The 25,330-nt window shown below is 46.9% G+C and overlaps 1 protein-coding gene across 2 annotated transcripts in view; it reads right to left on the reverse strand.

The window, feature by feature from the left end:
• TBCEL (tubulin folding cofactor E like) overlaps window positions 1-25,330 on the reverse strand; it is a 192,349-nt gene that overhangs the window by 95,181 nt on the left and 71,838 nt on the right. For both annotated transcript variants that reach the window (XM_073560722.1, XM_073560721.1), the window contains exon 2: window positions 9,303-9,371. In XM_073560722.1, the coding sequence (XP_073416823.1) occupies window positions 9,303-9,305 (3 nt within the window). In that variant the 5' untranslated portion in view covers window positions 9,306-9,371. The remainder of the gene's footprint in view (window positions 1-9,302; window positions 9,372-25,330) is intronic.

A 25,330-nucleotide genomic window follows, 5' to 3' on the forward strand; every position in this document is an offset into this window, starting at 1 on the left:
CTCCAAATTACTCGATGATTATATTTTCTGAGTCTTTTCAAGGACAAAATGGTTGGTCTGATGCCACTCACTTCCTCATCGGGAGGTGACAATGACAGTGTCGACGCATACCCATTGGAACGAGTATATGACCGCTTGGTGTTGTGCATGTGCTTTGCTCTAAAGAACAAAACAGTTGCATGACACCTGCCGATTTTCCACGTGTCACGGCTGATACGTGTAGACCCGCCATCACTGATGCCGGTCTCCTCCTTATGAGAAAAGTGAGAGGCTCTGGACAAAGCCCTTTAAGACCTATGAAACTCAGAAACGTTATGTTCTGCGGCAACTGGAGCACAGTAGTGTGTATGTCATACCGCTGAAGAGCCTCTTCTTAAAAGAAAGAACACCACATGCCTGTCATGGGTTGCCAGATAAAACTGAACTCTGCGATGATCTGTAAGTCTTCAGGTTTTGACATTTCTACAAATGTTAATTTACAATGAAGAATTCACACTGATTCATATCATACAGTATTCAGACATGGCATTTCTCTAGGATGAGGCTCCAGTACCTTTTGCCTGCATTGTTCAAAATTTGTGAACAGTCAGTTCACCGCCCAGACACTTTTTTTTCTCTTTCATGCCTCTAGTAAAAAGTTAATCTACAAGTAAAACCGGTTTGGTGGTTCAGTCTCACAGCATGATCTCCCGCTCCTCTTTGGGATGTGTACACATATATTAAAGCCAGCCATACACATTAGATGGCTCTTGGCTAAACGATGCTTTGGCCGATCATTCTACTGACAGCTATCTCGGTTGACTCTCTCATACACAGGAGCGTTCATTCAGCCGAGTGCTCCTGTGTTTTCTATTAGAAAGCAGCCAAATGTCAGGGAGAAAAATGCGATCAGCAGTCAGAAATCAGACATACTCAACTGACATCTCTCCTGACCATCAGTGGGCCGGTGCCCCATACAAATTAGGTCATCGGTGGAACCTGTCAATATCAGTGAGTTCAGTCCATATTAGTCTAATGTGTAGGAGCTTAAGAATGTGAACTCAATGACGGAGTCTGGCGGTTGGGGATATTTGTTGTTTACATACCTATCTTGTAAAGGTCCTGTGTGTAGGTGAGACACTGAGATGGCGGGTTTCACACTTACACCATACGCAGCACTCTAGGTAATAACTCTAATTACTGTGCCCATAGAGAACTTCTTGAAGACCAGAAAGTGCAGTATAAGAGGCAGAGTTCGGCACATCACTAGACACCAGTGATAAGTCATAAGCGCGGTCTGTTGGGCGCACTAGAGGAGACTTCTCCAGTCTCTAGCGGGTAAGGCACACCCTTTAGGGATACTATCACAACGGTCTTAATATAGTTAGTTTTAGTTTCAGAACCAGAAACAGGTCCAATTCATGGAAGAAGAACAAATGTTCCAACTTCTCTGTTTATGTCCCATTTGTGGTCTTGGATAAATCAGAATGATACAAGTGAAACACTGTAGCTTGGAAGAACAGGGAGTTACATAGGGTTAGTCTGTCATAAGGAATCTGTGCTTACTGGCAAAACGAGTGAATTATGGACACACATTAACCTTTTACTAGGAACCACAGCTACCAAAAAGACAGTTCTAGTAAAAATAAGATATTGTGACATCATACTAAATGATGTTAAAAATAATAAATAAATACAGTGGCCAAATTCCAGTTTGTTGTTTTTTGCAATTCACTATTTTCCAGTTTTCAGGACATTTTATGATAAGTTTAAGTGATGGCATTAAGGGGATTTTCCAGTGTAAAAATAGAAGTCTGCAGGGGGGCGTGGCTATGTAGCCGAGGAGAGAGGACGCACACTGAGTGAGCTCCTGCATATCTTGCACCAGGTCTTCTTACGGAGACATATCTTGCGGTGTTCGGGACCCCCCTGGACCCTCGCGGGAGGACATAGAGCAGCTCTGGTGAGCTGGTGGCCGGAGAGACTGGGACGGACGGCGGGGTCTGCATTAGGCGGCGGCCATCTTAGACGCGTGCTCTGTCAGTGAGAGCTGCGGCGTCCAGCCTTCACCGCTGCAGCGTTACCGGGCAGTGGCCTATATCCGAAAGACTCAGGGGATATGAAGTGAGTGTCCTGGAAAATTGGGCCCCTCGTTCCCCCCTCTTAATAATAGACCCACCTGCCTGCTGGCGCCATTACTGTGGGGACCTTTACCCCCTCCCACCGCTGCTGTCTTTGCGGGGGCTGCTTGTCTCTCCCCCTCCCCTGGCCGCACAAAGCCTCATCGATACAGCACCAGGCACTGCGCTTATTAATCTATGTGACCCCTCCTGCGTGGGAGCTGCTCCTGAGATATAATTACTTAATACTAGCCCTGCTGTGCTTATAACTGGAGGGGGAAAACCCCTAAAATATACACCTCTAGTCATCCTGCTGTGTCACATTGCCACTGACCATGAATCGGTCTAAAGGATCAGCAGGGGCAGAAAAATTAAGAGTTTGCCAGACGCGACCCCTCTGAAAGTGCACGGTCTCTTTGAAATAATCCTCCACAAACTTAACGCAAAAACCGTCCCTCTGGAGGTGAGGAGGAGATTGTGCAGGAAGAACTGACCCTCAAACAGGCATCTGAACAACTGATGCAGGCCATCTCTCTGACTAGGACATCCCTGACCGGTAAAATAGAGGACGTTTACATTGGGGTGGGGCGACCGACAAGATTTGCAAGCCATGTGGGGACGTATCACCGAAGTGGAGACAAGAGTGTCCCAGGTAGAAGACATCATCACGCCTATGGAGGCCAAATTAGCAAAGGTGGCAGGCTCTGTGAATGCCTGGAGGCAGAAGGCGGACAATCTGGAGAACAGAATGCGCCGGAATAATATCCATGTCATCGGTCTGCCGGAATGCTCAGAAGGTCAGCATCCTGAGCAATTTCTAGAGGGCTCAAAACCACTTTGGGGGATGAATTCTCTCCAGTGTTCGCCGTCGAAAGGGCTCACAGGGTTCCTACAAAACCCTTACCTCCGGGAGCCCCACCCAGACCTTTCCTGGCACGTCTCCTCAACTGTAAAGACAGAGATACCATTCTGCGTCTCGCACAGCAAAAAAGTTCCATCAAGTTTGATAATGCTGTGATCTCGATTTTTCCGGATTTTTCCATGGAACTTCAGAAACATCGTGCGCAATTCATTGAAATCAAGAAGCGGCTCAGAGAGAGAAACATTATGTATTCGATAATCTATCCGGCCCGGCTCCGGGCTATCCACGGGGGCTCCTCCGTGTTTTTCACGGATCCGGCTGAGGCGACTGAGTGGCTGCGGACCCATAAGGGATCCCCTGCAAAGGAATCCTAATGTACTTACTGTTAACCCGTATCCTTCTATTGAAGGTCTAATTGGGGGCTTACTCGGTGGGTATCCAGTTACCAACAATACCGGACACTGAGTTCAGTGAAGGTATCCCCTTGTTTGCTTTTTGATGGGAGCGTGGGACTTAGCTCCTATATTGTTAGGTTTTTATTCTGTTTTCTCTTTTTCTTAGTTTCCTTTTTTCAAAAGTTTTAGTTTTTATTGTTACTTAGGTAAAAGTTGCAGCCAATGGCAATTCTGTTATCCGGACACCAATATCAGGGTCGCCATCAGGGCATTACTGCCCTGACTGGTGGCGTATTGGGCCCCGTGGGCAGAGGGGGCCCGCAACGGGCCCGGTCTCCTCTGCTCTCCGGGCCCTACCGGCACGCTAAACCACGGCGCTGCGGCAGATGATCGCTATTGACATGTGGGCCCGCGCCCGCACGACAATAGTTAACAGCCGCCAACCAATCGGAGGCTGGCAGCTGACGTCCACCACAGCGCGCACCTCGCCGGCGTCTGACGTCATTGTCAGTCGCCGGCGAGCGCGTGCTTCTGCATGGAGGGACGCCCAGAGCTTCGCCGCTGGACCGCGCAAGGTAAGAAGAGCTTGTGTTTTTGTTTTTTTCATTCATTGAGAGCGGGGGACCCGGGGCAGATGGCAGAATTCTGGACACTATGGGGGCAGAATGCTGGCGACGATGGGGGCAGAATGCTGCACACTATGGGGCAGAATGCTTTTGACAATGGGGGCAGAATGCTGGACACTATGGGGCAGAATGCTGGACGCTATGGGGCAGAATGCTGGACGCTATGGGGCAGAATGCTGGACACTATGGGGCAGAATGCTGGACACGATGGGGCAGAATGCTGGACACGATGGGGCAGAATGCTGGACACGATGGGGCAGAATGCTGGACACGATGGGGCAGAATGCTGGTGACAATGGGGGCAGAATGCTGGTGACAATGGGGGCAGAATGCTGGTGACAATGGGGGCAGAATGCTGGACACTATGGGGGCAGAATGCTGGACACTATGGGGGCAGAATGCTGGTGACGATGGGGTAGAATGCTGGTGACGATGGGGGCAGAATGCTGGTGACGATGGGGGCAGAATGCTGGTGACGATGGGGACAGAATGCTGGTGACGAGGGGGCAGAATGCTGGTGACGAGGGGGCAGAATGCTGGTGACGATGGGGACAGAATGCTGGTGACGAGGGGGCAGAATGCTGGTGATGAGGGGGCAGAATGCTGGACACTATGGGGGCAGAATGCTGGTGACGATGGGGCAGATTGCTGGTCACGATGGGGGCAGAATGCTGGTCACGATGGGGGCAGAATGCTGGTCACGATGGGGGCAGAATGCTGGTCACGATGGGGGCAGAATGCTGGTCACGATGGGGGCAGAATGCTGGACACGATGGGGGCAGAATGCTGGACACGATGGGGGCAGAATGCTGGACACGATGGGGCAGAATGCTGGACACGATGGGGGCAGAATGCTGGACACGATGGGGCAAATTGTGACAGTGAGACACAGGAAGGGGCAGAATGAGATACGGGGCATGATTGGAGACACGGGGCAGAATGGAGATACGGGGCATGATCAAATACATGGGGGCATGACTAGAGACACTGGGGTCAGGATTGGAGACAGATGGGGCAGGGTTGGAGTCAGATTGTGCAGCATCATGGGGCAGGATGGAGAGATCATATGGGGCAGAATGGATTCTCATGAAGGTGGGATGGGAGAAAGTACGGCTGAAGCCAGGAATGAGACAAACGGGGGCTATGATGGGGGATATTATTACCACAGGGTCTAATTAAGGGATGTTATTACTGTAGTGATGTATTTATTTTATTTTTTGAGTATACTGTTTTAAATGGGGGTGCAGTACTGTTACTGTGTAGAGCGACACTATGTCGCCTTTTTTTCTTCATATGATGTAATGTAGAAGTTGGGAAAAATAAGTAATGTGTTCTGCAAGCGGAGCTCTAGATAACTGTGTTATTTCCTGCAGAGACGAGCCCTGGCTGGAAGACGTGATGGCGATCTGTGCTGGATGAAAGATGAAAAACAAAGATGAAGGACTTCACCTAGAGACATCACTGGTGAGTTAGTGTGCTACCTATACACTGTATAGAGGCCCTGTGTATAATGTCATTGATCACTGTATTACCTATACACAGACAATGCATACTAAGTACATATCTCCTGTGTATAATGGCACTTATGGTAATAGTATCGTGTTTTTTTTTATTACTGATCAGTATTGCAGTATTCAGTCACTGTGGTGGTAATATGTGGTCTGGTCATGGTGCGGTGGTATTTGTTCCTTGTATGTGATATTATTCAGTCACTGTGGTGGTAATATGTGGTCTGGTCATGGTCTGGCAGTATTTGTTCCTTCTGTGTGGTATTATAGGTCACTATGTGGTCTGGACATGGTGCGGTGGTATTTTTCCCTTGTATGTGATATTATTAGTCATTTTAAAAATTGAAAAAATAAAAATATATCTAAATTGTATCACATATTTTAACAATATTTAATAGGTTACAGTAGATTAGGGCACGGCCAAAAGAGTCTACCGTCTTATGGTGGCGGCTTAAAAAATCTTTTGGCCAAAACAAAAGCTGCCGGCTATATGTGTTATCTGGTGATGGGAACTGTTAATGTGTAATTGGTGAGAAGTGGAGTTTTTCCAAGCGATAGCGGTGGGACTTTGGACAGTTCGAGGGGTGGAGGCGGGGCTGGGGTGGAGCCTGGGTGGAGTCTCAAGGGGGCCCCGAAAATTTTACCAGTATGGGGCCCCGAAATTCCTAGTGGCAGCCCTGACCAATATGCATTATATCCAAATGGGTAGGAATGGGTTCTGAATTAATATGTATGACCTGGAATGTGGGGGGCATAAAGACCCCCCGGAAGAAAATTAAGGTGTTCTCACAAATTAGGCAATATCATCCTCACATTGTAGCTTTGGTTGAGACACACCTGACCAGAGACACAGCTCAGTGTGTTCAAAAGCCCTGGGTACAATGGTTTATTCATACATTTCATACCAGCTGTTCAAGAGGGGTTTCATTACTAATGCATAAGGATGTTATGAGGGAAGCCAGGGAGGCCCGGAAAGATCCTGAGGGGTGTTTCGTGTTTGTACACGCACTGATCAACTCTAGGAAGTATGTTATTCTGTGCATTTATAACCCCCCTCCAGCTAATATGTCAATTCTCCAGAAGGCATTGAGTTTCACCCTGAATTATCCAGACTCAGATGTCATCTGCATGGGGGATTTTAACCTGGTCATGAATAATCATCTTGACAAATTGAGACTGGATGATAGTATACAGAGTGGGACCCCACCGCCGGCTGCATCCCAATTGTCACAATTTATGGAAGGTAACGGATGGCTGGATCTATGGAGAATGCATCATCCCGAGATGAGAGAATATACTTGTCATTCATCCACTAAGAACTCCTTGTCTCGCATAGATTATATCTTTGGATCCAGCAGTCTAGCAATTTGGGTGGAAAGTATTGAGCATGGCAGTAGGGGGATTTCAGATCACAGTCCGGTCATTCTTAAACTTAAATACGGACCGTTAAATAATAAGATAACATGGAAATTGAACCCTTTCTGGTTGAAATTGGTGAAATCGCCCGATAGAACGATTGATCAGTTGCATTGCTTCATCTCGTCCCACCCTGAACCCCGGAATATTAACTTATTTTGGGATACCCTTATGGCATATCTCAGGGGTTGTTTATCCTCTACGATTTATTAAATTAAACGAGTGACATCGATGGAGGATGACGAGATGGAGCAACGTTAGAAAGATGCAGAGGTCGTCTACATATCTGATCAGACTAGTGGTAATAGAGTGGAATGGTTGACTGCTCAAAGGTTATACACCCAACACATTGACACCAAAGTCAAACGTAAATGATCTATGTATACGCGACCTGCGTATACATAGATCAGGTGCACACAGACAGACAGGGCAGGTCCAGGAGTGTGCAGTGTCGCAGCACCCTGCCTATACACAGATCAGGTGCAGGCAGACAGGGCAGGTCCAGGAGTGTGCAGTTTTGCAGCGACCTGCGTATACATAGATCAGGTGCACACAGACAGACAAGGCAGGTCCAGGAGTGCTCAGTGTCGCAGCGACCTGTGTATACACAGATCAGGTGCACACAGACAGGGCTGGTCCAGGAGTGTTCAGTGTTGCAGTGACCTGCGTATACATAGATCAGGTGCACACAGACAGACAGGGCAGGTCCAGGAGTGCTCATTGTTGCAGTGACCTGCGTATACGCAGATCAGGTGCAGGCAGACAGGGCAGGTCCAGGAGTGTTCAGTGTCGCAGCAACCTGCGTATACATAGATCAGGTGCACACAGACAGACAAGGCAGGTCCAGGAGAGCTCAGTCTCACAGCGCCCTGCGTATACACAGAACAGGTGCAGGCAGCCAGACTGGGCAGGTACAGGCGTGCTCAGTGTCACAGTGCCCTGCGTATACACAGATCAGGTGCAGGCAGCCAGACTGGGCAGGTCCAGGAGTGTGCAGTGTTGCAGCACCCTGCCTATACACAGATCAGGTGCAGGCAGACAGGGCAGGTCCAGGAGAGCTCAGTGTCGCAGCGACCTGTGTATACACAGATCAGGTGCAGGCAGCCAGACTGGGCAGGTACAGGCATGCTCAGTGTCACAGTGCCCTGCGTATACACAGATCAGGTGCAGGCAGCCAGACTGGGCAGGTCCAGGAGTGTGCAGTGTTGCAGCACCCTGCCTATACACAGATCAGGTGCAGGCAGACAGGGCAGGTCCAGGAGTGTGCAGTGTCGCAGAGCTCTGCGTATACACAGATCAGGTGCACACAGACAGGGCAGGTACAGGCGTGCTCAGTGTCACAGTGCCCTGCGTATACACAGATCAGGTGCACACAGACAGACAGGTGAGGTCCAGGTCCAGGAGTACTCAGTGTTGGAGCGACCTTCGTATACACAGATCAGGTGCACACAGACAGGGCAGGTCCAGGAGTGCTCAGTGTCGCAGTGACCTGCATATACATAGATCAGGTGCAGGCAACCAGACTGGGCAGGTCCAGGAGTGCTCAGTGTCGCAGCGACCTGCGTATACACAGATCAGGTGCACACAGACAGGGCAGGTACAGGCGTGCTCAGTGTCACAGTGCCCTGCGTATACACAGATCAGGTGCACACAGACAGGTGAGGTCCAGGTCCAGGAGTACTCAGTGTTGCAGCGACCTTCGTATACACAGATCAGGTGCACACAGACAGGGCAGGTCCAGGAGTGCTCAGTGTCGCAGCGACCTGCATATACATAGATCAGGTGCAGGCAACCAGACTGGGCAGGTCCATGAGTGCTCAGTGTCGCAGCGACCTGCGTATACACAGATCAGGTGCACACAGACAGGGCAGGTCCAGGAGTGCTCAGTGTTGTAGCGACCTGCGTATACATAGATCAGGTGCAGGCAACCAGACTGGGCAGGTGCAGGAGTGTGCAGTGTCGCAGTGATGTGTGTTTGCACAAATCAGGTGTACGCTGTGTACAATGAGACTGTGATGCTGTCCGCACAATACAACCACTTTACTTATGTTTGCTTTCTAAGGGCCTGGCAAAGACAGCCAAAAGGCCAGATGTGACCCGCAGGCCATAATATGCCAAGAGGTTAAAATGTAAAAGGATTTATGTAGAAAAAACCCTAATAGGGTGAGTTTTTATTTGGGACACACAACTTCCAGAAAAGCTACAAAGAGTACTTTTTGCTGTTTGATCTGAAAAGTCCAAAACATTTCATACACAGTCCACTGATTTCACAAGAAAGCGTGCAATACTACAATTCTCCTGTGGGAGTGCTGCAGAAAAACTTAACATTTGCAGCCAGATTCCATCACATATCACAACAGATTTCTGTCAATACGACTGTCTTACCCCCAACTTACCATGTGAATGCCTATTCTGCCTCTGACATAGGGAGCTCCTCGTGTCCAAATTATTTTCCGCTAGCGTCTCTGCAATTAGAAAAGACAATCAGTGTGACCAGGTGTCTGACGCTCGGCTTTTCTTTTAGGTGTTGATTAATAATGATGTGGGAAATTTTGTGTTTGAGCATATGTACTGTGGACTGTATTGTCTAAACGCCAGCAGATGGAAGGTGCACCTCATTATAGGATTGGTATCGTATTCCCTTGGTGTAATGAGAGATTTACTATTGGAAACAGTCAGGCTCTCCTCTTCACCTGCTTCTCTATAGTACATGCTGCCATTCATCGACTGCAGAGGGCACCTTTCCATGGACTTGGCAGGTTTTTCGCAATTTTAGGGCTGATGCATCCTTTCAGTGGCTTCAGCTACCAAGCTGACATAGCAGCAGCTTCTCTTCTGCTCTGTTGACGTGGTATGAATGCAGACGTCATGCTGATTGACAGCTGCCAGGTCCTCACTGCTGGAAGCCGGCTGTCAATCAGCATGACGCAAGCAGTCCCGTCGTTCGAGTAAACAGCCCAGAAGAACAGCTGCTCTGTTAACGTAAACAGCATTATTAACCGCAGGATAGCCTCTTTAACGGCGAAACCGCAGAGTCCAGTGATTGGTCGAACGAGTCACAGGCTTTTATCACATGTCATCAGCTTACGTAAAGATAATTGAAACTGCCATGTGGACTGGAGAGCGCTTGGGGGTCTCAACCAGCTGCAGCCTAAAGTATTGGTGGGGAGTAATGGTTATTCTATTGTTTTATCACATCCCTGTGTAATAATGAATACACTAAACAAGTTCTGACAGGAGCGGTACTGTATGTACCAGCCATGCTCTGGACTCTGATATCGTGGGTACAGGGAGGTCATCCACAAGATCTGTACACATATAGTCATCACGGTGCAGGGACAGAGCTCTGCTGTGATAAATACTCCAAAGGTCATAAGCGAGTGACTGCAGTGAGCCGTCTTCCTTCTAGATTCCACCACTGACTTCAACTGAGAAAATGTGTGGCCGTTACAAAGCCATAAAGAGGAACAAAACCTATATTCCTTTATAATTTCTGTAATGCTGTAGATAAGCCCCTGATGTAACCTGAAAGATAAGAAAAACAAGTTAGATTATACTCACCCGGGGGTTCAGTCTGGTCCGATGGGTGTCGCAGTCCGGTCCGGCACCTCCCATCTTCTAGCGATGACGTCCTCCTCTTACTTCTGCCGCGGCTCCTGCACAGGTGTACTTTATGTGCCCTGTTGAGGGCAGAGTACTGCAGTGCGCAGGCGCCGGACCTCTCTGACCTTTCCCAGTACCTGCGCACTGCAGTACTTTACTCTGCCCTCAACAGGGCACATAAAGTACGCCTGTGCAGGAGCAAGCAGGAGGACGGCATTATATGAAGATGGGAGGCGCCGGACTGCAACACCCACCGCATCGGACCCAGACCGCCCCCTGGTGAGGATAATCTAACGTGTTTTTCTTATCTTTCAGGTTACATCGGGGGCTTATCTACAGCATTACAGAATGCTGTAGCTAAGTCCCTGATGGCGGTGGCCGCAGCTCAAAGCGCAAAAATGGGTGACAGATTCCTTTTAAAGCATGATGACATAATCCCAATAATGTAAGTTTCATAGAGCCAAATAAGGTTTTACATCTTCAGCGAAAGGGGCTGACCTCTGGTTATCCAGCCATGGATCCCATATACCTTGAATTCCCTTTTTGGCTGAGATGGAATGAGCCAATGACCTCTTGTATTAGGCTGGTTTCACACTAGCGTTTTATCGCGCAGCGCATCGTGCGCTATTGGTCGCACGCGCAATTGTCCCCTATCTTTACAATGGCGGGCGCAGTGTCTAGCGATTGCACGCGTGCCTCAGCGTTTTCGTGCGCTGCGCATTTTCCAGGTGTGCGACCAGACGCGCCGGACGCTACATTTTGCATTTTTTGTTCCGCCCAACATCGTTAAAAAAATCGCATGCGCGCGTGTGCGCACGCAATGCGCAAAAAATAGCATTAGAGTCTATGGGGCCGCTGACGTGCGCTGTGAAGAGCGCACGTCAGCGCTTTGTGAGCACGCGCGATTTCAGAGTGAACAATGTCAAGTCACTTGTTTAATCCACCCCCCTAAACAAGCAACATTGTTTTGGAGGAGTGTACATAAAAGAAGGGGTCTGTAGTGCCAGACCACTCTCTACAGACAGTCTGCAAGAGATAAGAAGCCCTGCAAGAGACAATACACCCACCTAGCAAGAGATAAGACTCAAGTTTGGATTACAGCTTCAGCAGATAAAATGTATTATAAAATCTACATATGTGTGCCTCTCCTTTAAAATATATTATGTACTAATGTTTTTTTTTTTTTTTTTTATTCCAGCATGACTTCTGGATCCGAATATGCGCCCTCCGAAGAACTGGCCCAAGCTGACCGGGAGGTGAGGATTTTGCAGCCTTTGTGGAAGTATAGCTGCTGCCTCTACAAATGGGTAATAATTTGTGTTCTTTTACAGACCTCAGCATCGGAACCGGCAAGTGAGGCGGAACAGCGGGAGCAGCCTAGCCAAGTTACGGCGAGGAGACGCAATGTAAGTATCAAGTCTTTTAAGGTCCCTTTTTTTTTAAAAGTTTTTTTTTCTATTCCTTTTTTCTGTCCTGTTTTTCATCTTCTATATCTTTCTTCTTTTCTGTTTCCTTTTTTTTTCAATGTGATTCTCATCAATTTCCAAGATTATAATTATTTTTTTCTAGTTTCCACAATGGGATGAAGACATCTATCTCGACAACGAGCACCTGATCCGCCTTGTCAAGGACCGTGTCCCGTTGTGGGACAGTCGTGACTAGTAGAACAAAGACCTTGTAGTGACCCGGCAGCTATGGAAGGAGGTGGCCGCGTTGATGGAGGGCTGGGACAGCGCCTCTGCAGTTTAAAAAAGGCATTTAGTAAGCATTTCCCTGCTGTTTGATGCCGCAATGACTCTTGTTCCTGAGGATACTTTTGTGTTTCCTGATAGATATATTCTATCAGGGAACATAACAGTGTCCTCAGGAACAACAGTGACTGCATTGTAGATTGTAATGCTGTATTGATCATGTTTTCACTCTTGCTCCTGAAGGTACTGGTGTGTTTGTTGCAAGATATATTCTTGCTTCAAACACACCAGTGTCCTCTGGATCAACAGTGACTGCTTTGTGTATTGGACTGCTGTATTGATTCTGTTTTCACTCTTGCTCCTGAAGGTACTGGTGTATTTGTTGCAAGATATATTCTTGCAGTAAACACACCTGTAACCTCAGGATCAACAGTACTGCATTGTGTATTGAATTCTTTTGTGATGCTGCATTGAATGTTTGCCACGTTCACTCAGGTGTGTGTGTTGATACAGATGTTGCCATCAGTGCATTGTATAACGTTTTTTCTTTGTTTTTTCTACAGTGAACACGTTGGCGCTCAATGAAGGACCGCTTCAACACTGATGTTCGTGCTGAGGGACAGGTTCACAGTGGCTCAGCGGCAAGGACCATAACAAAGTACCTGTATTATCGCGAGTTGGCTTTCCTGAGACCGTTCCTTGCCACTAGGGCGTATTTTATTTCTTTTTATTATTTTTTTTTTTTTTTAAAAAACCTGTGCTTTTCTATTCCACAGCTGATGCTTCTAGTAAAGGCATGATAGTAATGTTTTACTTTTCTTTCCACAGCACCTGGAGCAGCACCCTGCAACCTGTCCCTGGAGCGGTCCTTCATCGATCGACCTTGGACCCGTCCCAGCCATCCGACAGCCAGGAAGCAACTTGCAGGTCAGCTGTCAAGGGGCAGTTGGGACAAAGCAGAAGACGAGGACCCTGGGCCCCTGAACTGCCCCTAACACTAAGGGGGTACCCTGACTTTCCTTAACTTGGGGGTACATTTGAAGGTAGTGAGGCCCAAGTCCCCGACCTGTCCCTGTCTCCTGTTTAGCCCTGAGCTAAACCCCCAACCCCCTCCCCAGGAGGTGAGACAGGGAAAAAGTGTACTACACAAAAAACCCAAAGGAAAGAGGGAAAAACACCAAAACACTTATCTTGCTCTGCTGCAGTCATCAGGCAGCAGAGTGAATCACCGGATAAACTTTTCGCAGTGGCTCAACACCTAAGAGCCAGCTGCCACCTTCACCATCTAACTCTGCTGCGACACCGGGCAGTCAGAGTTCACACCAGTTTCAGCAGTGGCTCGTCACCTCAGAGCCCGCTGCTCACTTCACTGTGGTTCGCCTCCAAAAGGAAAATGCTGCTATTACCAACACCTGCTCATAGACCATGTGACCCTATATTGGAAAAGGGAATGGTCAAATGATCAGGGGCCAAAAGCTGCTATAGCCCCAGTGACCACCGGGGGCAAAAGGCAAACTAAAGAAAGTATCAGATGTAATGACACTTGTGGCCACCGGGGGCAAAAACCCATATCAAGCCCCCAGAAGCCTGAAAATAAAGGTTTTCATGAGGGAACCCAGACTCTGACACGGATCCAAGAATTGGACCGTGACATCAGCAACACGGACAGCTGGTGACCAGGAAGCTGGTCAATCAGGTGTTCCTCTGTCCCAGGTCTCTGCCACTGGTTATGCGGGCACTACCCGCCAGCGGCAGAGGGCCTCGGACAGGCCTTTCTTGCCCGAGTTCATGCACTTGAGCGAGGCCTTTCATGCCAGCCTCAAGTCGCTGTCCGACAGAGTGGAAAGCGGTTTTTCACTTATGGAACGCGGTTTTACCCACTGTGTCAATCAGCGCCTTGACCGGCTGGAGGCCGACCTCAACAGACCAGTGCACCATTTCTTTAGTAAAATTGAACAGGGCATGGCGGAACACCTTAGTCCTTAGCAACAGCTGAATGTGTTACAGGCCTGCAACACTGCTTTCTTACAGGCTATGCAGCAGAATCAGTACGTGCAGCACTCAGTGGTGTCATTCCCACTGACTCGCTTCACCACAGTACCGACTTCTGCTGCATACCACGGCACAGCCACCTGCATTCCTAGCCAAGCTAGACACCACTACACCACACCAATGCCGAGTGCTGCTGGACACTCCACCCCCGCCACCACCATGGCAAGCGCTGCTCCTGTCTGGAGCACCACTACCGCCACCGTTCCAACATCTTGGTGCACCGCCACCGCACAACCAGCTTGGGCCACCACCACCTATTCTCCTGGTCAGAGCACCGACACAACATCTCCGTCTAGCACTGCCACCACTCAGCATCAGCATGGGAGCACCGCCACCACTCCTCATCATAGGAGCACCGCCACCACTTCGCCTCATCGGAGCACCGCCACCACTTCACCTTTTAGGAGCACCACCACCACTCCTCATCATAGGAGCACCGCCACCACTTTGCCTCATCGGAGCACCGCCACCACTTCACCTTTTAGGAGCACCACCACCACTCCTCATCATAGGAGCACCGCCACCACTTCGCCTACTAGAAGCACCGCCACAACTTCCCCTACTAGGAGCACCGCCACCACTTCTTGTAGGAGCACCGCCACCACTTCTCCAACAAGAAGCACCGAGAACACTTCTCCTTCTATGAGCACCGACACCACATATTCTACTACAAGGAGCACCGCCACCATCGAGCAGCAGAGGGGTGACCCACATTCCATCTTTTTCTCTTCACGGACACGGTCCACCATCTCCAGGAGGGAAGCAATGTAAGGCGGTCACACGGTGGTAGTCGGTCCAGGCAGGTGACTCCTGCCCCAAAGAAGACCAAAAAACAAAAGACTTTGTCAGTCCCCCCTCTCCTTCTAATGTTTCTCAACCTGCCTCCGTTTCCATCCCTGATCTCCCTTCCCCCACTACTTTAGTCGCCCCTTCACCTAGAACCCCTTCCTCAACTTCCAGCCATTCCTCATCTCTCCACACCCCCAAAGTATCCCACTCTTCCCCCAAACGTCCTTAAAAATAATTAAAAATAAATAAATAAATGTGCAATTCTGCTTTCACCAAAAACTGGTTCATTAATGTGTCTGTCGCCGCCTACACACACTGCGCCGTACACACACTGTGCCGTACACTTAGTGTTTTTGTCACCACATAGCTCCATTACTGCCACATGTTTCTTGTATCATTCTTGGAGATATGTGTAGTCAAAAACATAAATCTATATGACTTGTATTTTCCACACCAGTCTCTTGAGTCAGCTAATATTACACATACTGAATAGAGGATGTTGTTGAGTGGAAGGTGTATCTATTGTTACCTTGCCAGGTATCATCAAAAGTTAATTGACTATGGTGTGTTTTTACCAACATCATTTAACTTTTTGTGATACAAGGCAAAGTGATTCTAGATATACCTTGCAATTAACCACATCCTCTATTCAGTGTGTGTTGAGAAACTGAGGAGATGACGGGGAAAATACACGCCATATGTACAATACCCTGCCCTTCTTTCATAACTATCACACCTGGCCAGGTGAGTTTTAACCTGCAGCGTCGCTTCAGTATGCATATATTTCTATGAGACTGTAGCGATGCTGCAGTTTACCTCTTATGTGTATTCTCCTGCATCTTGTGTGATAACCTTCTGAAGTCTGGATGCGTTACTTTTGGCATCCTCACTTCAGCATGATACCAGGCCTGGGTATTGTATTAGTTGTATAAACTTTATTATGACTACTGTCTGCGTTCAAACTGAAGCCACAGTGATGATACAACAAATTATATTTATAGTCATGGCGTTAGGTGTCATAAATAGTGAGGGATGCAAATGCAGTCACAAATCACTATTGATATCATACCAGGTGACACAAAAATTATTTTTATTATCTCCACCGTCACAGCAAATTGAACTCAAAGTGTAGAGATGATAAAGATCATACAACTTGTGTGTATGCATAGTCACCTGGTCAGGAGTACTAGTAAATTCATGTAAATTCACAGAAAAGGATCCATGAAGTCTGAGAGGGTCTAAAGTCTATATCTGGGCATAGACAGACTGTCTCCAGGATGGTTGTAGATAAAGAGGGGCTTAATGAACTTAATCTATTCTTTAACAGATTTAATCACACACTGGCTGCTCCTGCCCCTGCATACCATTCACACCTCTCTGCTACAATAACCTCACCCCCTGCTGCAACTTGTCAACTGAGCCAGGGTCTGTTCTTCACAAGTACCCAGGTTGCAAAAGAACTGAATAAGATCAAAGTTTTGAAGGCTGCAGGTCCTGACGGCATCAGTGCAAGGCTAATCAAAACCTACGGGCACCAGCTGAATGAGATCATTACATATCTGTTCAATATGAGCCTGAGAATGGGTATAGTACCACAACTGTGGAAATTATCGTGTGTGGTACCAGTTCCGAAGAAACCTTATCCGAAAGACCTTAATGACTATAGACCTGTAGCATTGACATCACACCTGATGAAGGTACTAGAGAGATTGGTTCTCACACGTCTCCGTCCTCTAGTGAGCTCGGATATGGACCCTCTCCAGTTTGCCTACAGGCCGGGCATTGGTGTGGATGATGCCATTATCCACCTTCTAGATAGGACTCTCTCTCACCTGGAGAAACCTGGGAACACTGTGAGAATAATGTTCTTCGATTTCTCTAGTGCTTTTAACACCATACAGCCAGGTCTACTGAGAGACAATCTGGGCCTTGTTGGTGTGGACCTCCAACTCTCCACCTGGATCCTTAACTACCTCACGAACCGACCTCAGTTTGTAAAGGTTCGGGACAGTGTGTCAGACACAGTGATCTCCAATACAGGGGCACCTCAAGGTACAGTTCTTGCCCCTTTTCTCTTCACACTGTACACTGCGGATTTTAGGTGCAACTCATCTAGCTGCTACTTGCAGAAGTATTCTGATGACTCTGCAATAGTAGGCCTCATCACAGGAGGAGATGAAAGAGAGTACAGAGATACTAACCAAGCTTTTGTGGAGTGGTGTCAGAGGAACCACCTTAGGATTAATTCCGTGAAGACCAAGGAATTGGTGGTGGACTTTCGCAAGGGCAAAAATCCACCAGTAGTGGTGAACATTCAGGGAAATGACATTGAGATAGTCGACACCTATAAGTACCTTGGTGTGATCCTCAATAATAAGCTTGACTGGGCCCATCACTTGGATGCAGTGTACAGGAAGGGCCAAAGCAGGCTTTATCTACTCAGAAGGCTGAGAGCCTTCGGAGTTAGAGGGGCACTCCTTGTATCCTTCTTCAACTCTGTTGTGGCATCAGTCATCTTCTTTGGTGTGGCGTGCTGGGGTTGTGGCATATCAACCAGGGACAGGAATAGGCTGGACAAACTGATTAGAAGGGCCAGCTCTGTCCTGGGATGCCCCCTTGACCCAGTTCAGGAAGTAGGCGACAGGAGGATACTGGCCAAGGTGAGCTACATGCTGCAGAATGATTCCCATCCCATGCATGAGACCGTGACAAAGATGTGCAGTACTGTCAGTGACCGGCTACTTCATCCTAAATGTGAGAGGGAGCGCTATCGAAAGTCCTTCCTTCCTGCTGCAGTTAGGCTGTATAACCAGCACTGTCCAAAACGGAGAACGATCCAGACAGAGAACTGATAGATCCAAAGTTGTGACAGTCCGGTTACATTTTTTTTTTTTTCATATATGTACCTACCTACTGTCAATGTAATGCCTTTATGCATCTGTATCTGCACTTGTTCCTGCCTTGCTGCTGTAATGCTCTGAATTTCCCCATGGTGGGACGATTAAAGGATTATCTTATCTTATCTTATGCACAAAACACAGCATCATTAATTCACTGGTACACCAGGCCAGTTGATTATTCCATTGAAGTGTAAGAAGACAGAATGCACTCGGTACAGGTATCAGCACGGGTTTTTTATTAACATACACACAAAAGAAAACTTGGTTTACACCATTTGCTCTGGCCATTCCACCCGTTCCACATCTGAGTTGAAGTAGGCCGCAAATTGGTCCCTCATTTGGCCAACTTCAACGGATGACCTGAGAGGGTGCTGAGTGAATTCAGGCAAGGGGTTAGGAGCAGCATCATCGAGTTCAAAGTTCGGGTGCTCTCTAACCATGACAAAATTATGTAGAACCACACAGGCCTTCACCACCTCATCCACTGTTTCCAGTTTCAGATTAATGGCTGTGCTGAGAATGCGCCATCTGGAGACAAGTATACCAAAGGCGCACTACTCTACAGTTCTTCTGGCCCTGGTCAGCCTGTAATTAAAAATTCTTTTGGTGTTGTCCAAGTCCCGGCTTGAGAATCGCTTGAGCAGGTTTTGGCACATCAGGAATACCTCATTCCCAACCATTACAAAGGGCTGAGGCGGATCTTCGGTGTTGGGAAGAGGCCGTGGCCTGGGGAAATTGAACTGGTTGCCATACAACCTCCGCCCCATGTCAGAGTTCTTAAAAGCCTGGGAGTCATTCCCACGGCCAAATGCCTCAATGTCCACTGTGATAAACATACACTCTGCATCCGCAATGGCCATGAGTACTGTAGAAAAGTACTTTTTATAGTTATAGAACTCAGAGCCTGTTCTTTTTGGCTTTATAATACGGATGTGTTTCCCATCAACGGCACCCAAACAGTTAGGGAAATTGCAGACTGTCCAGAATCTTTCAGCAATTTCAAACCACTTTTCCACGGTGGGCAGGGGCATAAATTCTGGACAAAGAATGTTCCACAAAGCCCGGCAGGTGTCCGCTACAATTCCAGACAACGTGGAGATTCCAATACGGTACTGGAAGTGCAGTGAAGATAGGGTCTCTCCAGTAGCCAGGAATCTGTGAAACCGAGAAACAAAAAAATTTATTTTTGTGTATATGGATTGTTTAGAACCACAAAAAAACATAACACAAGAAAAAAACAAAGGCATACAAATATATATGCAGCCTTTTCTTATTACATGGCATAAAAAAAAAAATACAGCCTTTGGTTAACTACATGGCAGAACAATAATTCTGCCAGATTTGGAATAGTCCATGTGAGAACAAAAAAAATTAGTCAGGCATTGTTTTTGCAATACTACGTACCGCAATGTGACCAGGAGCCGTTCCTCGGGAGGAATCGCACGACGGAGCTTTGTGTCCTGTCTCCGGATGGATTCTTGGACACGACAAAGCAAATATATGAAGCTTTGTTGGGACATCCGGGTATAGTCAGTAAATTTCTCCAGGTTTGCCTGGAGCTCGCTGTAGAGGGTGTGGAATGCGCCACGGCTCTCCCGGAGTTCAATAATCAGATGTATCCACAAACGCCGCCGCTGCCGTCTTCGCTGTCTCTCTCTCTCCCTTTGTTGATGGCAAGCAACTGCATAAGCCTGAGCCGTCCTGATGTCCAGATCCAAGTTGAAGTGAAAACTCTTCCAGCGCAGATCCATGTTGTCAAGACAAAATCCAAGGAAATGTGAAGAATTCAGCTGTAAACTGGGTCTATATAAAGAATTTCCATAACACAAGCCCACTGCTGTCCCATTGGTGGTGTCTGTTCCAAGAATTTTTCTAGAATTTTCCTCATGTGATTGTGACACCATGCGCATAAAAACGCATGGAAAACGCTTGAAAACGCATACAAACGCTGCGTTTTTTTGTCGTAATGTGCACGATGATGCGACGAAAAAACGCAGCGTTTACAAGTGTTAGTAAGTGCTTTTTGAATGCGATTCACGTGCGTTTGAAACGCTGCACAAAAAGGCGCAAGTGTGAAACTAGCCTTAGATCACCAATATCTACCCAAAATTGAGCTATAACCGGAGATGACCATCACATATGACCCAGTGTCCCCCTTTCCCACAACCTCTCCAACACAAAATTAGCTAACTGTGCCTGACATTGGTACCACTTTTTTAACTTTATCAGTTGATTTAGGCAAGATGATACTCTTTGCACCTCTCTTAACCCTTTCGCGCCTGAGCCTGTTTTTGCCTTCGTGACCAGGCCAATTTTTTCAATTCTGACCAGTGTCACTTTATGAGGCCATAACTCTAGAACGCTTCAACGGATCCTGCTGATTCTGACATTGTTTTCTCATGACATATTGTACTTCAGGATAGTGGTAAAATTTCTTAGATATGAACTGCGCTTATATGTTAAAAAAATCGAAATTTGGCAAAAATTTTGAAAATTTTGCAATTTTCAAACTTTTAATTTTTATGCCCTTAAATCAGAGAGTGATATCGCACAAAATAGTTAATAAATAACATTTCCCACATGTCTACTTTACATCTGCACAATTTTGGAAACATAATTTTTTTTTTTTTGGAAGTTATAAGGGTTAAAAGTTGACCAGCGATTTCTCATTTTTACAACAAAATTTACAACACCATTTTTTTTAGGGACCACCTCACATTTGAAGTGAGTTTGGGGGGTCAATATGACAGAAAATACCCAAAAGTGACACCATTCTAAAAACTGCACCTCTCAATGTACTCAAAACCACATTCAAGAAGTTTATTAACCCTTCAGGTGCTTCACATGAATGAATGGAATGTGGAAGGAAAAAATAAACATTTAACTTTTTTTCACAAACATTTTACTTCAGAACCATTTTTTTTATTTTCACAAGTGTAAAAACAGAAAATGAACCACAAAATTTTTTGTGCAATTTCTCCCAAATACGCCGATACCCCGTATGTGGGGCTAAACCACTGTTTGAGCACACGGCAGAGCTCAGAAAGGAAGGAGTGCCGTTTGACTTTTTCAATGCAGAATTGGCTGGAATTGAGATAGGACGCCATGTCGCATTTGGAGAGCCCCTAATGTGCCTAAACAGTGGAAACCCCCACAAGTGACCCCATTTTGGAAACTAGACCCCTTAAAGAACTTATCTATATGTGTCGTGAGCACTTTGAACCCCCAAGTGCTTCACAGAAGTTTATAACGTAGAGCCATGAAAATAAAAAATCATTTTTGTTCCACAAACATGATCTTTTAGCCCCCAATTTTTTATTTTCACAAGGGTAACAGGAGAAATTGGACCCCAAAAGTTGTTGTCCAATTTGTCCTGAGTACACTGGTACCCCATATGTGGAAGAAAACTACTGTTTGGGCACACGGTGGGGATCAGAAGGGAAGTAGTGACGTTTTGGAATGCAGACTTTGATGGAATGGTCTGCGAGTGTCATGTCGCGTTTGCAGAGCCCCTGATGTGCCTAAACAGTGGAAATCCTCCACAAGTGACCCCTTTTTGGAAACTAGACCCCCCCAAGGAACTTATCTAGATGTGTGGTGAGCACTTTGAACCCCCAAGTGTTTCACTAAAGTTTATAATGTAGAGCCGTGAAAATAAAAAAATCATTTTTTTTCCACAAAAATGATCTTTTAGCTCCCAATTTTTATTTTCACAAGGGTAACAGGAGAAATTGGACCCTAAGAGTTGTTGTCCAATTTGTCCTGAGTACGCTGGTACCCCACATGTGGGGGGACCACTGTTTGGGCACACGGTGGGGCTCGGAAGGGAAGTAGTGACGTTCTGGAATGCAGACTTTGATGGAATGGTCTGCGGGCGTCATATTGCATTTACAGAGCCCCTGATGTACCTAAACAGTGGAAACCCCCAATTCGAATTCCAACCCTAACCCCAACACACCCCTAACCCTAGCCCTAACCCTAGCCCTAACCCTAGCCTGCCTACCTGCTTTTTTTTTCTTTACTTTTTTTTTTATTTTTGTGTTTTTTATTTTTTGTATTTTTGACTCATAGTAACGCCACTTCTCCTCTGATCTCACACTGGCAGATGATCAGAGGAGAAGCAGCGTTACTATGTGACAAGATCGCTGCCCGGCACATAGTAACGCCACTTCTCCTCTGATCTGACACTGACAGATGATCAGAGGAGAAGCAGCGTTACTGTGTGACAAGATCGCTGCCTGACCCTGACACAGCTGTGCCAGGCAGCGATCAGCTGTGCCAGGCAGCAATCTAGTCACACTGTAACGCTGCTTCACCTCTGCTCATCTGTCAGCATGAGCTCAGAGGAGAAGTCGCGTTATAATGAGATCGCCGGGAAACAAGCAGCTTTCCCAGCGACCTCTCTCATTGGCTGCTGTGACGCGACGTCATCAGGACCTGAACCAATCAGGTCTCGATGACGTCGGGGGTCCCAGCATGCATTGTGCACCGGGATCCCCACGTTATAAGGTATGAGGGGGTCCCGGGGGGCACAAAACCGCCGACAGTAGATAAACGTCGGCGCTGCACAAAGCCCAGCAAGCGCCAACGTTTATCTACTGTGGGCGGTCGCGAAGAGGTTAAACCCTAACTCCATGTCTCTCGGTCAAGGGATATGCCTAGCTCCCCCTCCCACAGAATCATATATGGTAATTTAGTATCAACAGCTGGTGTGCTCAAAGCACTATATAGGATGGAAATTCCCATAGATCCTGACTCCGGTCTTAGAATATACCCATTTGCCCTGTGGTGATGTGTGGATCAAATGCCTAGTTTCAAATAAAATAGGCGTCGTATAGCTGGATGTTTTGAGGACAATTGGTCAAAGGGGAAGAGGTTCGGAGCACCATCCATCAAGTTCTGAAGAATTTCAACCCCTGCATTGATCCAGTTATGCAGACCAATGTTAGTGTACAGATCTTGAGAAGCAGCAGTTGACAGGACCTTAAATAGGAGCATATAACAGACAATGCATAAGGGGGAGGTTTCCATAAAAGCTTAGCAACTTTTCAAGCAACTTTCTAAGTAGTCTTCTTTAAAAATGTTCTAGTATTTTGCGGCTGCAGTAAGTCTGTAAGTCCTTTATCCAGCGTACTGCTTTATGGAGTTTTAACAAACCCATCAGAGCTCCTGCTCCCGTTACTGACGGCTACTTCTGCTCTCGCCCTCCCCTCTCTTAGTGATATAGATGGCATCAGGGGTTGTACATAGAGCTACACAGCGCGTGGAGAAGGGAGTGTATTTTATTTAGAAAGAACAGAGAAAAAAGGCTACAGATGAGGAGGAAAGCTACATGGAGAAGTGCAGGAAAGAAGCTCTGCTGATGTACGAGCTACTGAAGACAGCAGTAGTCTGCATACACATGGACCTCACATCAAGCCTGTATTACTGAGAGATACAGAGATTGTCCTTATTACTGTAGTGATGCTTGCCATTGCAATATTAGGTATACTAGTGTATGTATACGTGCTTGTTACAGTAATTATGTAACTGGAAGTGTATTTTTCTACTTGCTGCATTTTATCATTAAACCTTTGCTTGAAAAGGTCCAGAATTGTATGAAACATTGCCGCACATTGCTGTAGCTGTGTATCTTTAACAATTAGTGTTGAGTGATGCCATCCGATATCGTGAAATATCGGATCGGATTGGATCGGACCGATACCAAAAAAGTATCGGGTATCGCCGATTCCGATACCGGAAGCCCCATTCAAGTCAATGGGACAGAAATATCGGAATTAAAAAAAAACCTTTTTTTCCTTGTAGGTTATTTCTACATGAAGAAAAACAACTAAGAATAATGTAGAATGTATTGGGGGAGGTGGAGGAGACATTAAAGGCATAGAGGTTTAGCCCAATCAAATGGAATAGCAGGAATATAATTTTTTTTTTTAAAGACGTTCGGAGTTACAAAGATATTGACTGTTAACCTTTTTTATATTTTGTCAGATATGTATGTTTCACTACTTCCATGCTCTTCACCTTCTTTTTTTTACTTCTCCCACACATTCTCCTTCATCATCCTCAGCAGCAGCATCTTTTTCATCAACTTCTTCTTCACCTTATTCATCTTCTTCACCTTCTTCCTATTATTCTTTTTTTTACATTCTTCATATTCTTCTTATTCAACTATTATTCTTCTTCATATTCTACTTCTTCACCTTCTTCCTATTCTTCTTCTTCATCATATTCTTATTTGTGACAGTCATTCCTGTAGTTGTTATCTATAAAAGTTTGAAGATTACACCTTCCGTTCTGCCTGTCACAAAAGATTTACAACAGGATTTGTCCGCATTCAGTTTGGCCTGCAGCAGCAGGCATTTTCCAGGGGCACCACGAGGAGGAACGGACTCACCCCCATACACTGCTTAGTCTTCTTTTGCTTATAATTTAGATAATATCTTTTGCTCTGATTTTTAGTTTTATGCACAATGTTCTTCTGCTTTTTGTTCTTCTGCTTCTTGGTCTTCTGCTTCTTGGACATCTGTCTCTTGTTGTTCTGTATCTTGGTGGTTGTCTTCATGTTCTCTGTCCACTTGGTCATCTTCTTCAGGGTCATCTTTTTGGTCTTTTTCGGGGTGGTCTTCCGGGTCGTCATCTTCAGGGAGATCCAGAGTGATAATAAACAAAAAACATTTGCAAAAGCTTGAACTTGGAAATGTAGCAGAAGGAACAAGAAGGCTGAGGAACTGCCGAGAACCAGCTGACGGTGCTGGAACCCGGAGTGGCAGCAGAAGGAACAAGAGCCAATGGCACTACCGAGGACCAGCTGACGGTGCTGGAACCTGGTTACTAAGCAGGAGGTACATGTGCTAGAAAGCACTACCAAGGACCAGCAGACGTTGCTGAAACTCGGATACCAAGAAGGAGGCACCTAGGCCAAAGGCTCTGCCTGGAACCAGCTGACGGTGCTGGAACCTGGATGGGTAGCAGATGGTACCCATGAAAAACAAAGTTGCAAGGCCGCGAGCCGGCAGCAGTTACCGAAACCCACAGTCCTTACAGGGGGTGTTTGTCCTATTGGCACTACGAACCAGCCTTTATTACCAGAACCCGCAGCCCATATAGGAAGCACTTAAACTGCAGGCACCATAGACTCAGCTAACCCGACCGCAACACGACAGGACAACGTATTGGTGGCAAAGTGACGTTGACACTACCCGGAAACAGCAGGCGTGCTGGAACCAGGTTGGACAGGAGGGAGTACCCGTGCCAAAGACACTGCCGAGAACCAGCTGACGGTGCTGTAACCCGGATGGGTAGCAGAAGCTACAAGAGTCAATGGAACTACCGAGGACCAGCTGACGGTGCTGGAACCCGGAGGGGCATCAGAAGGAACAAGAGCCAAAG

This window comes from Dendrobates tinctorius, unplaced genomic scaffold (genome assembly GCF_039654945.1).
Source record: "Dendrobates tinctorius isolate UK_male_01 unplaced genomic scaffold, ASM3965494v1 ptg000303l, whole genome shotgun sequence".
Classification (NCBI taxonomy): domain Eukaryota; kingdom Metazoa; phylum Chordata; class Amphibia; order Anura; family Dendrobatidae; genus Dendrobates; species Dendrobates tinctorius.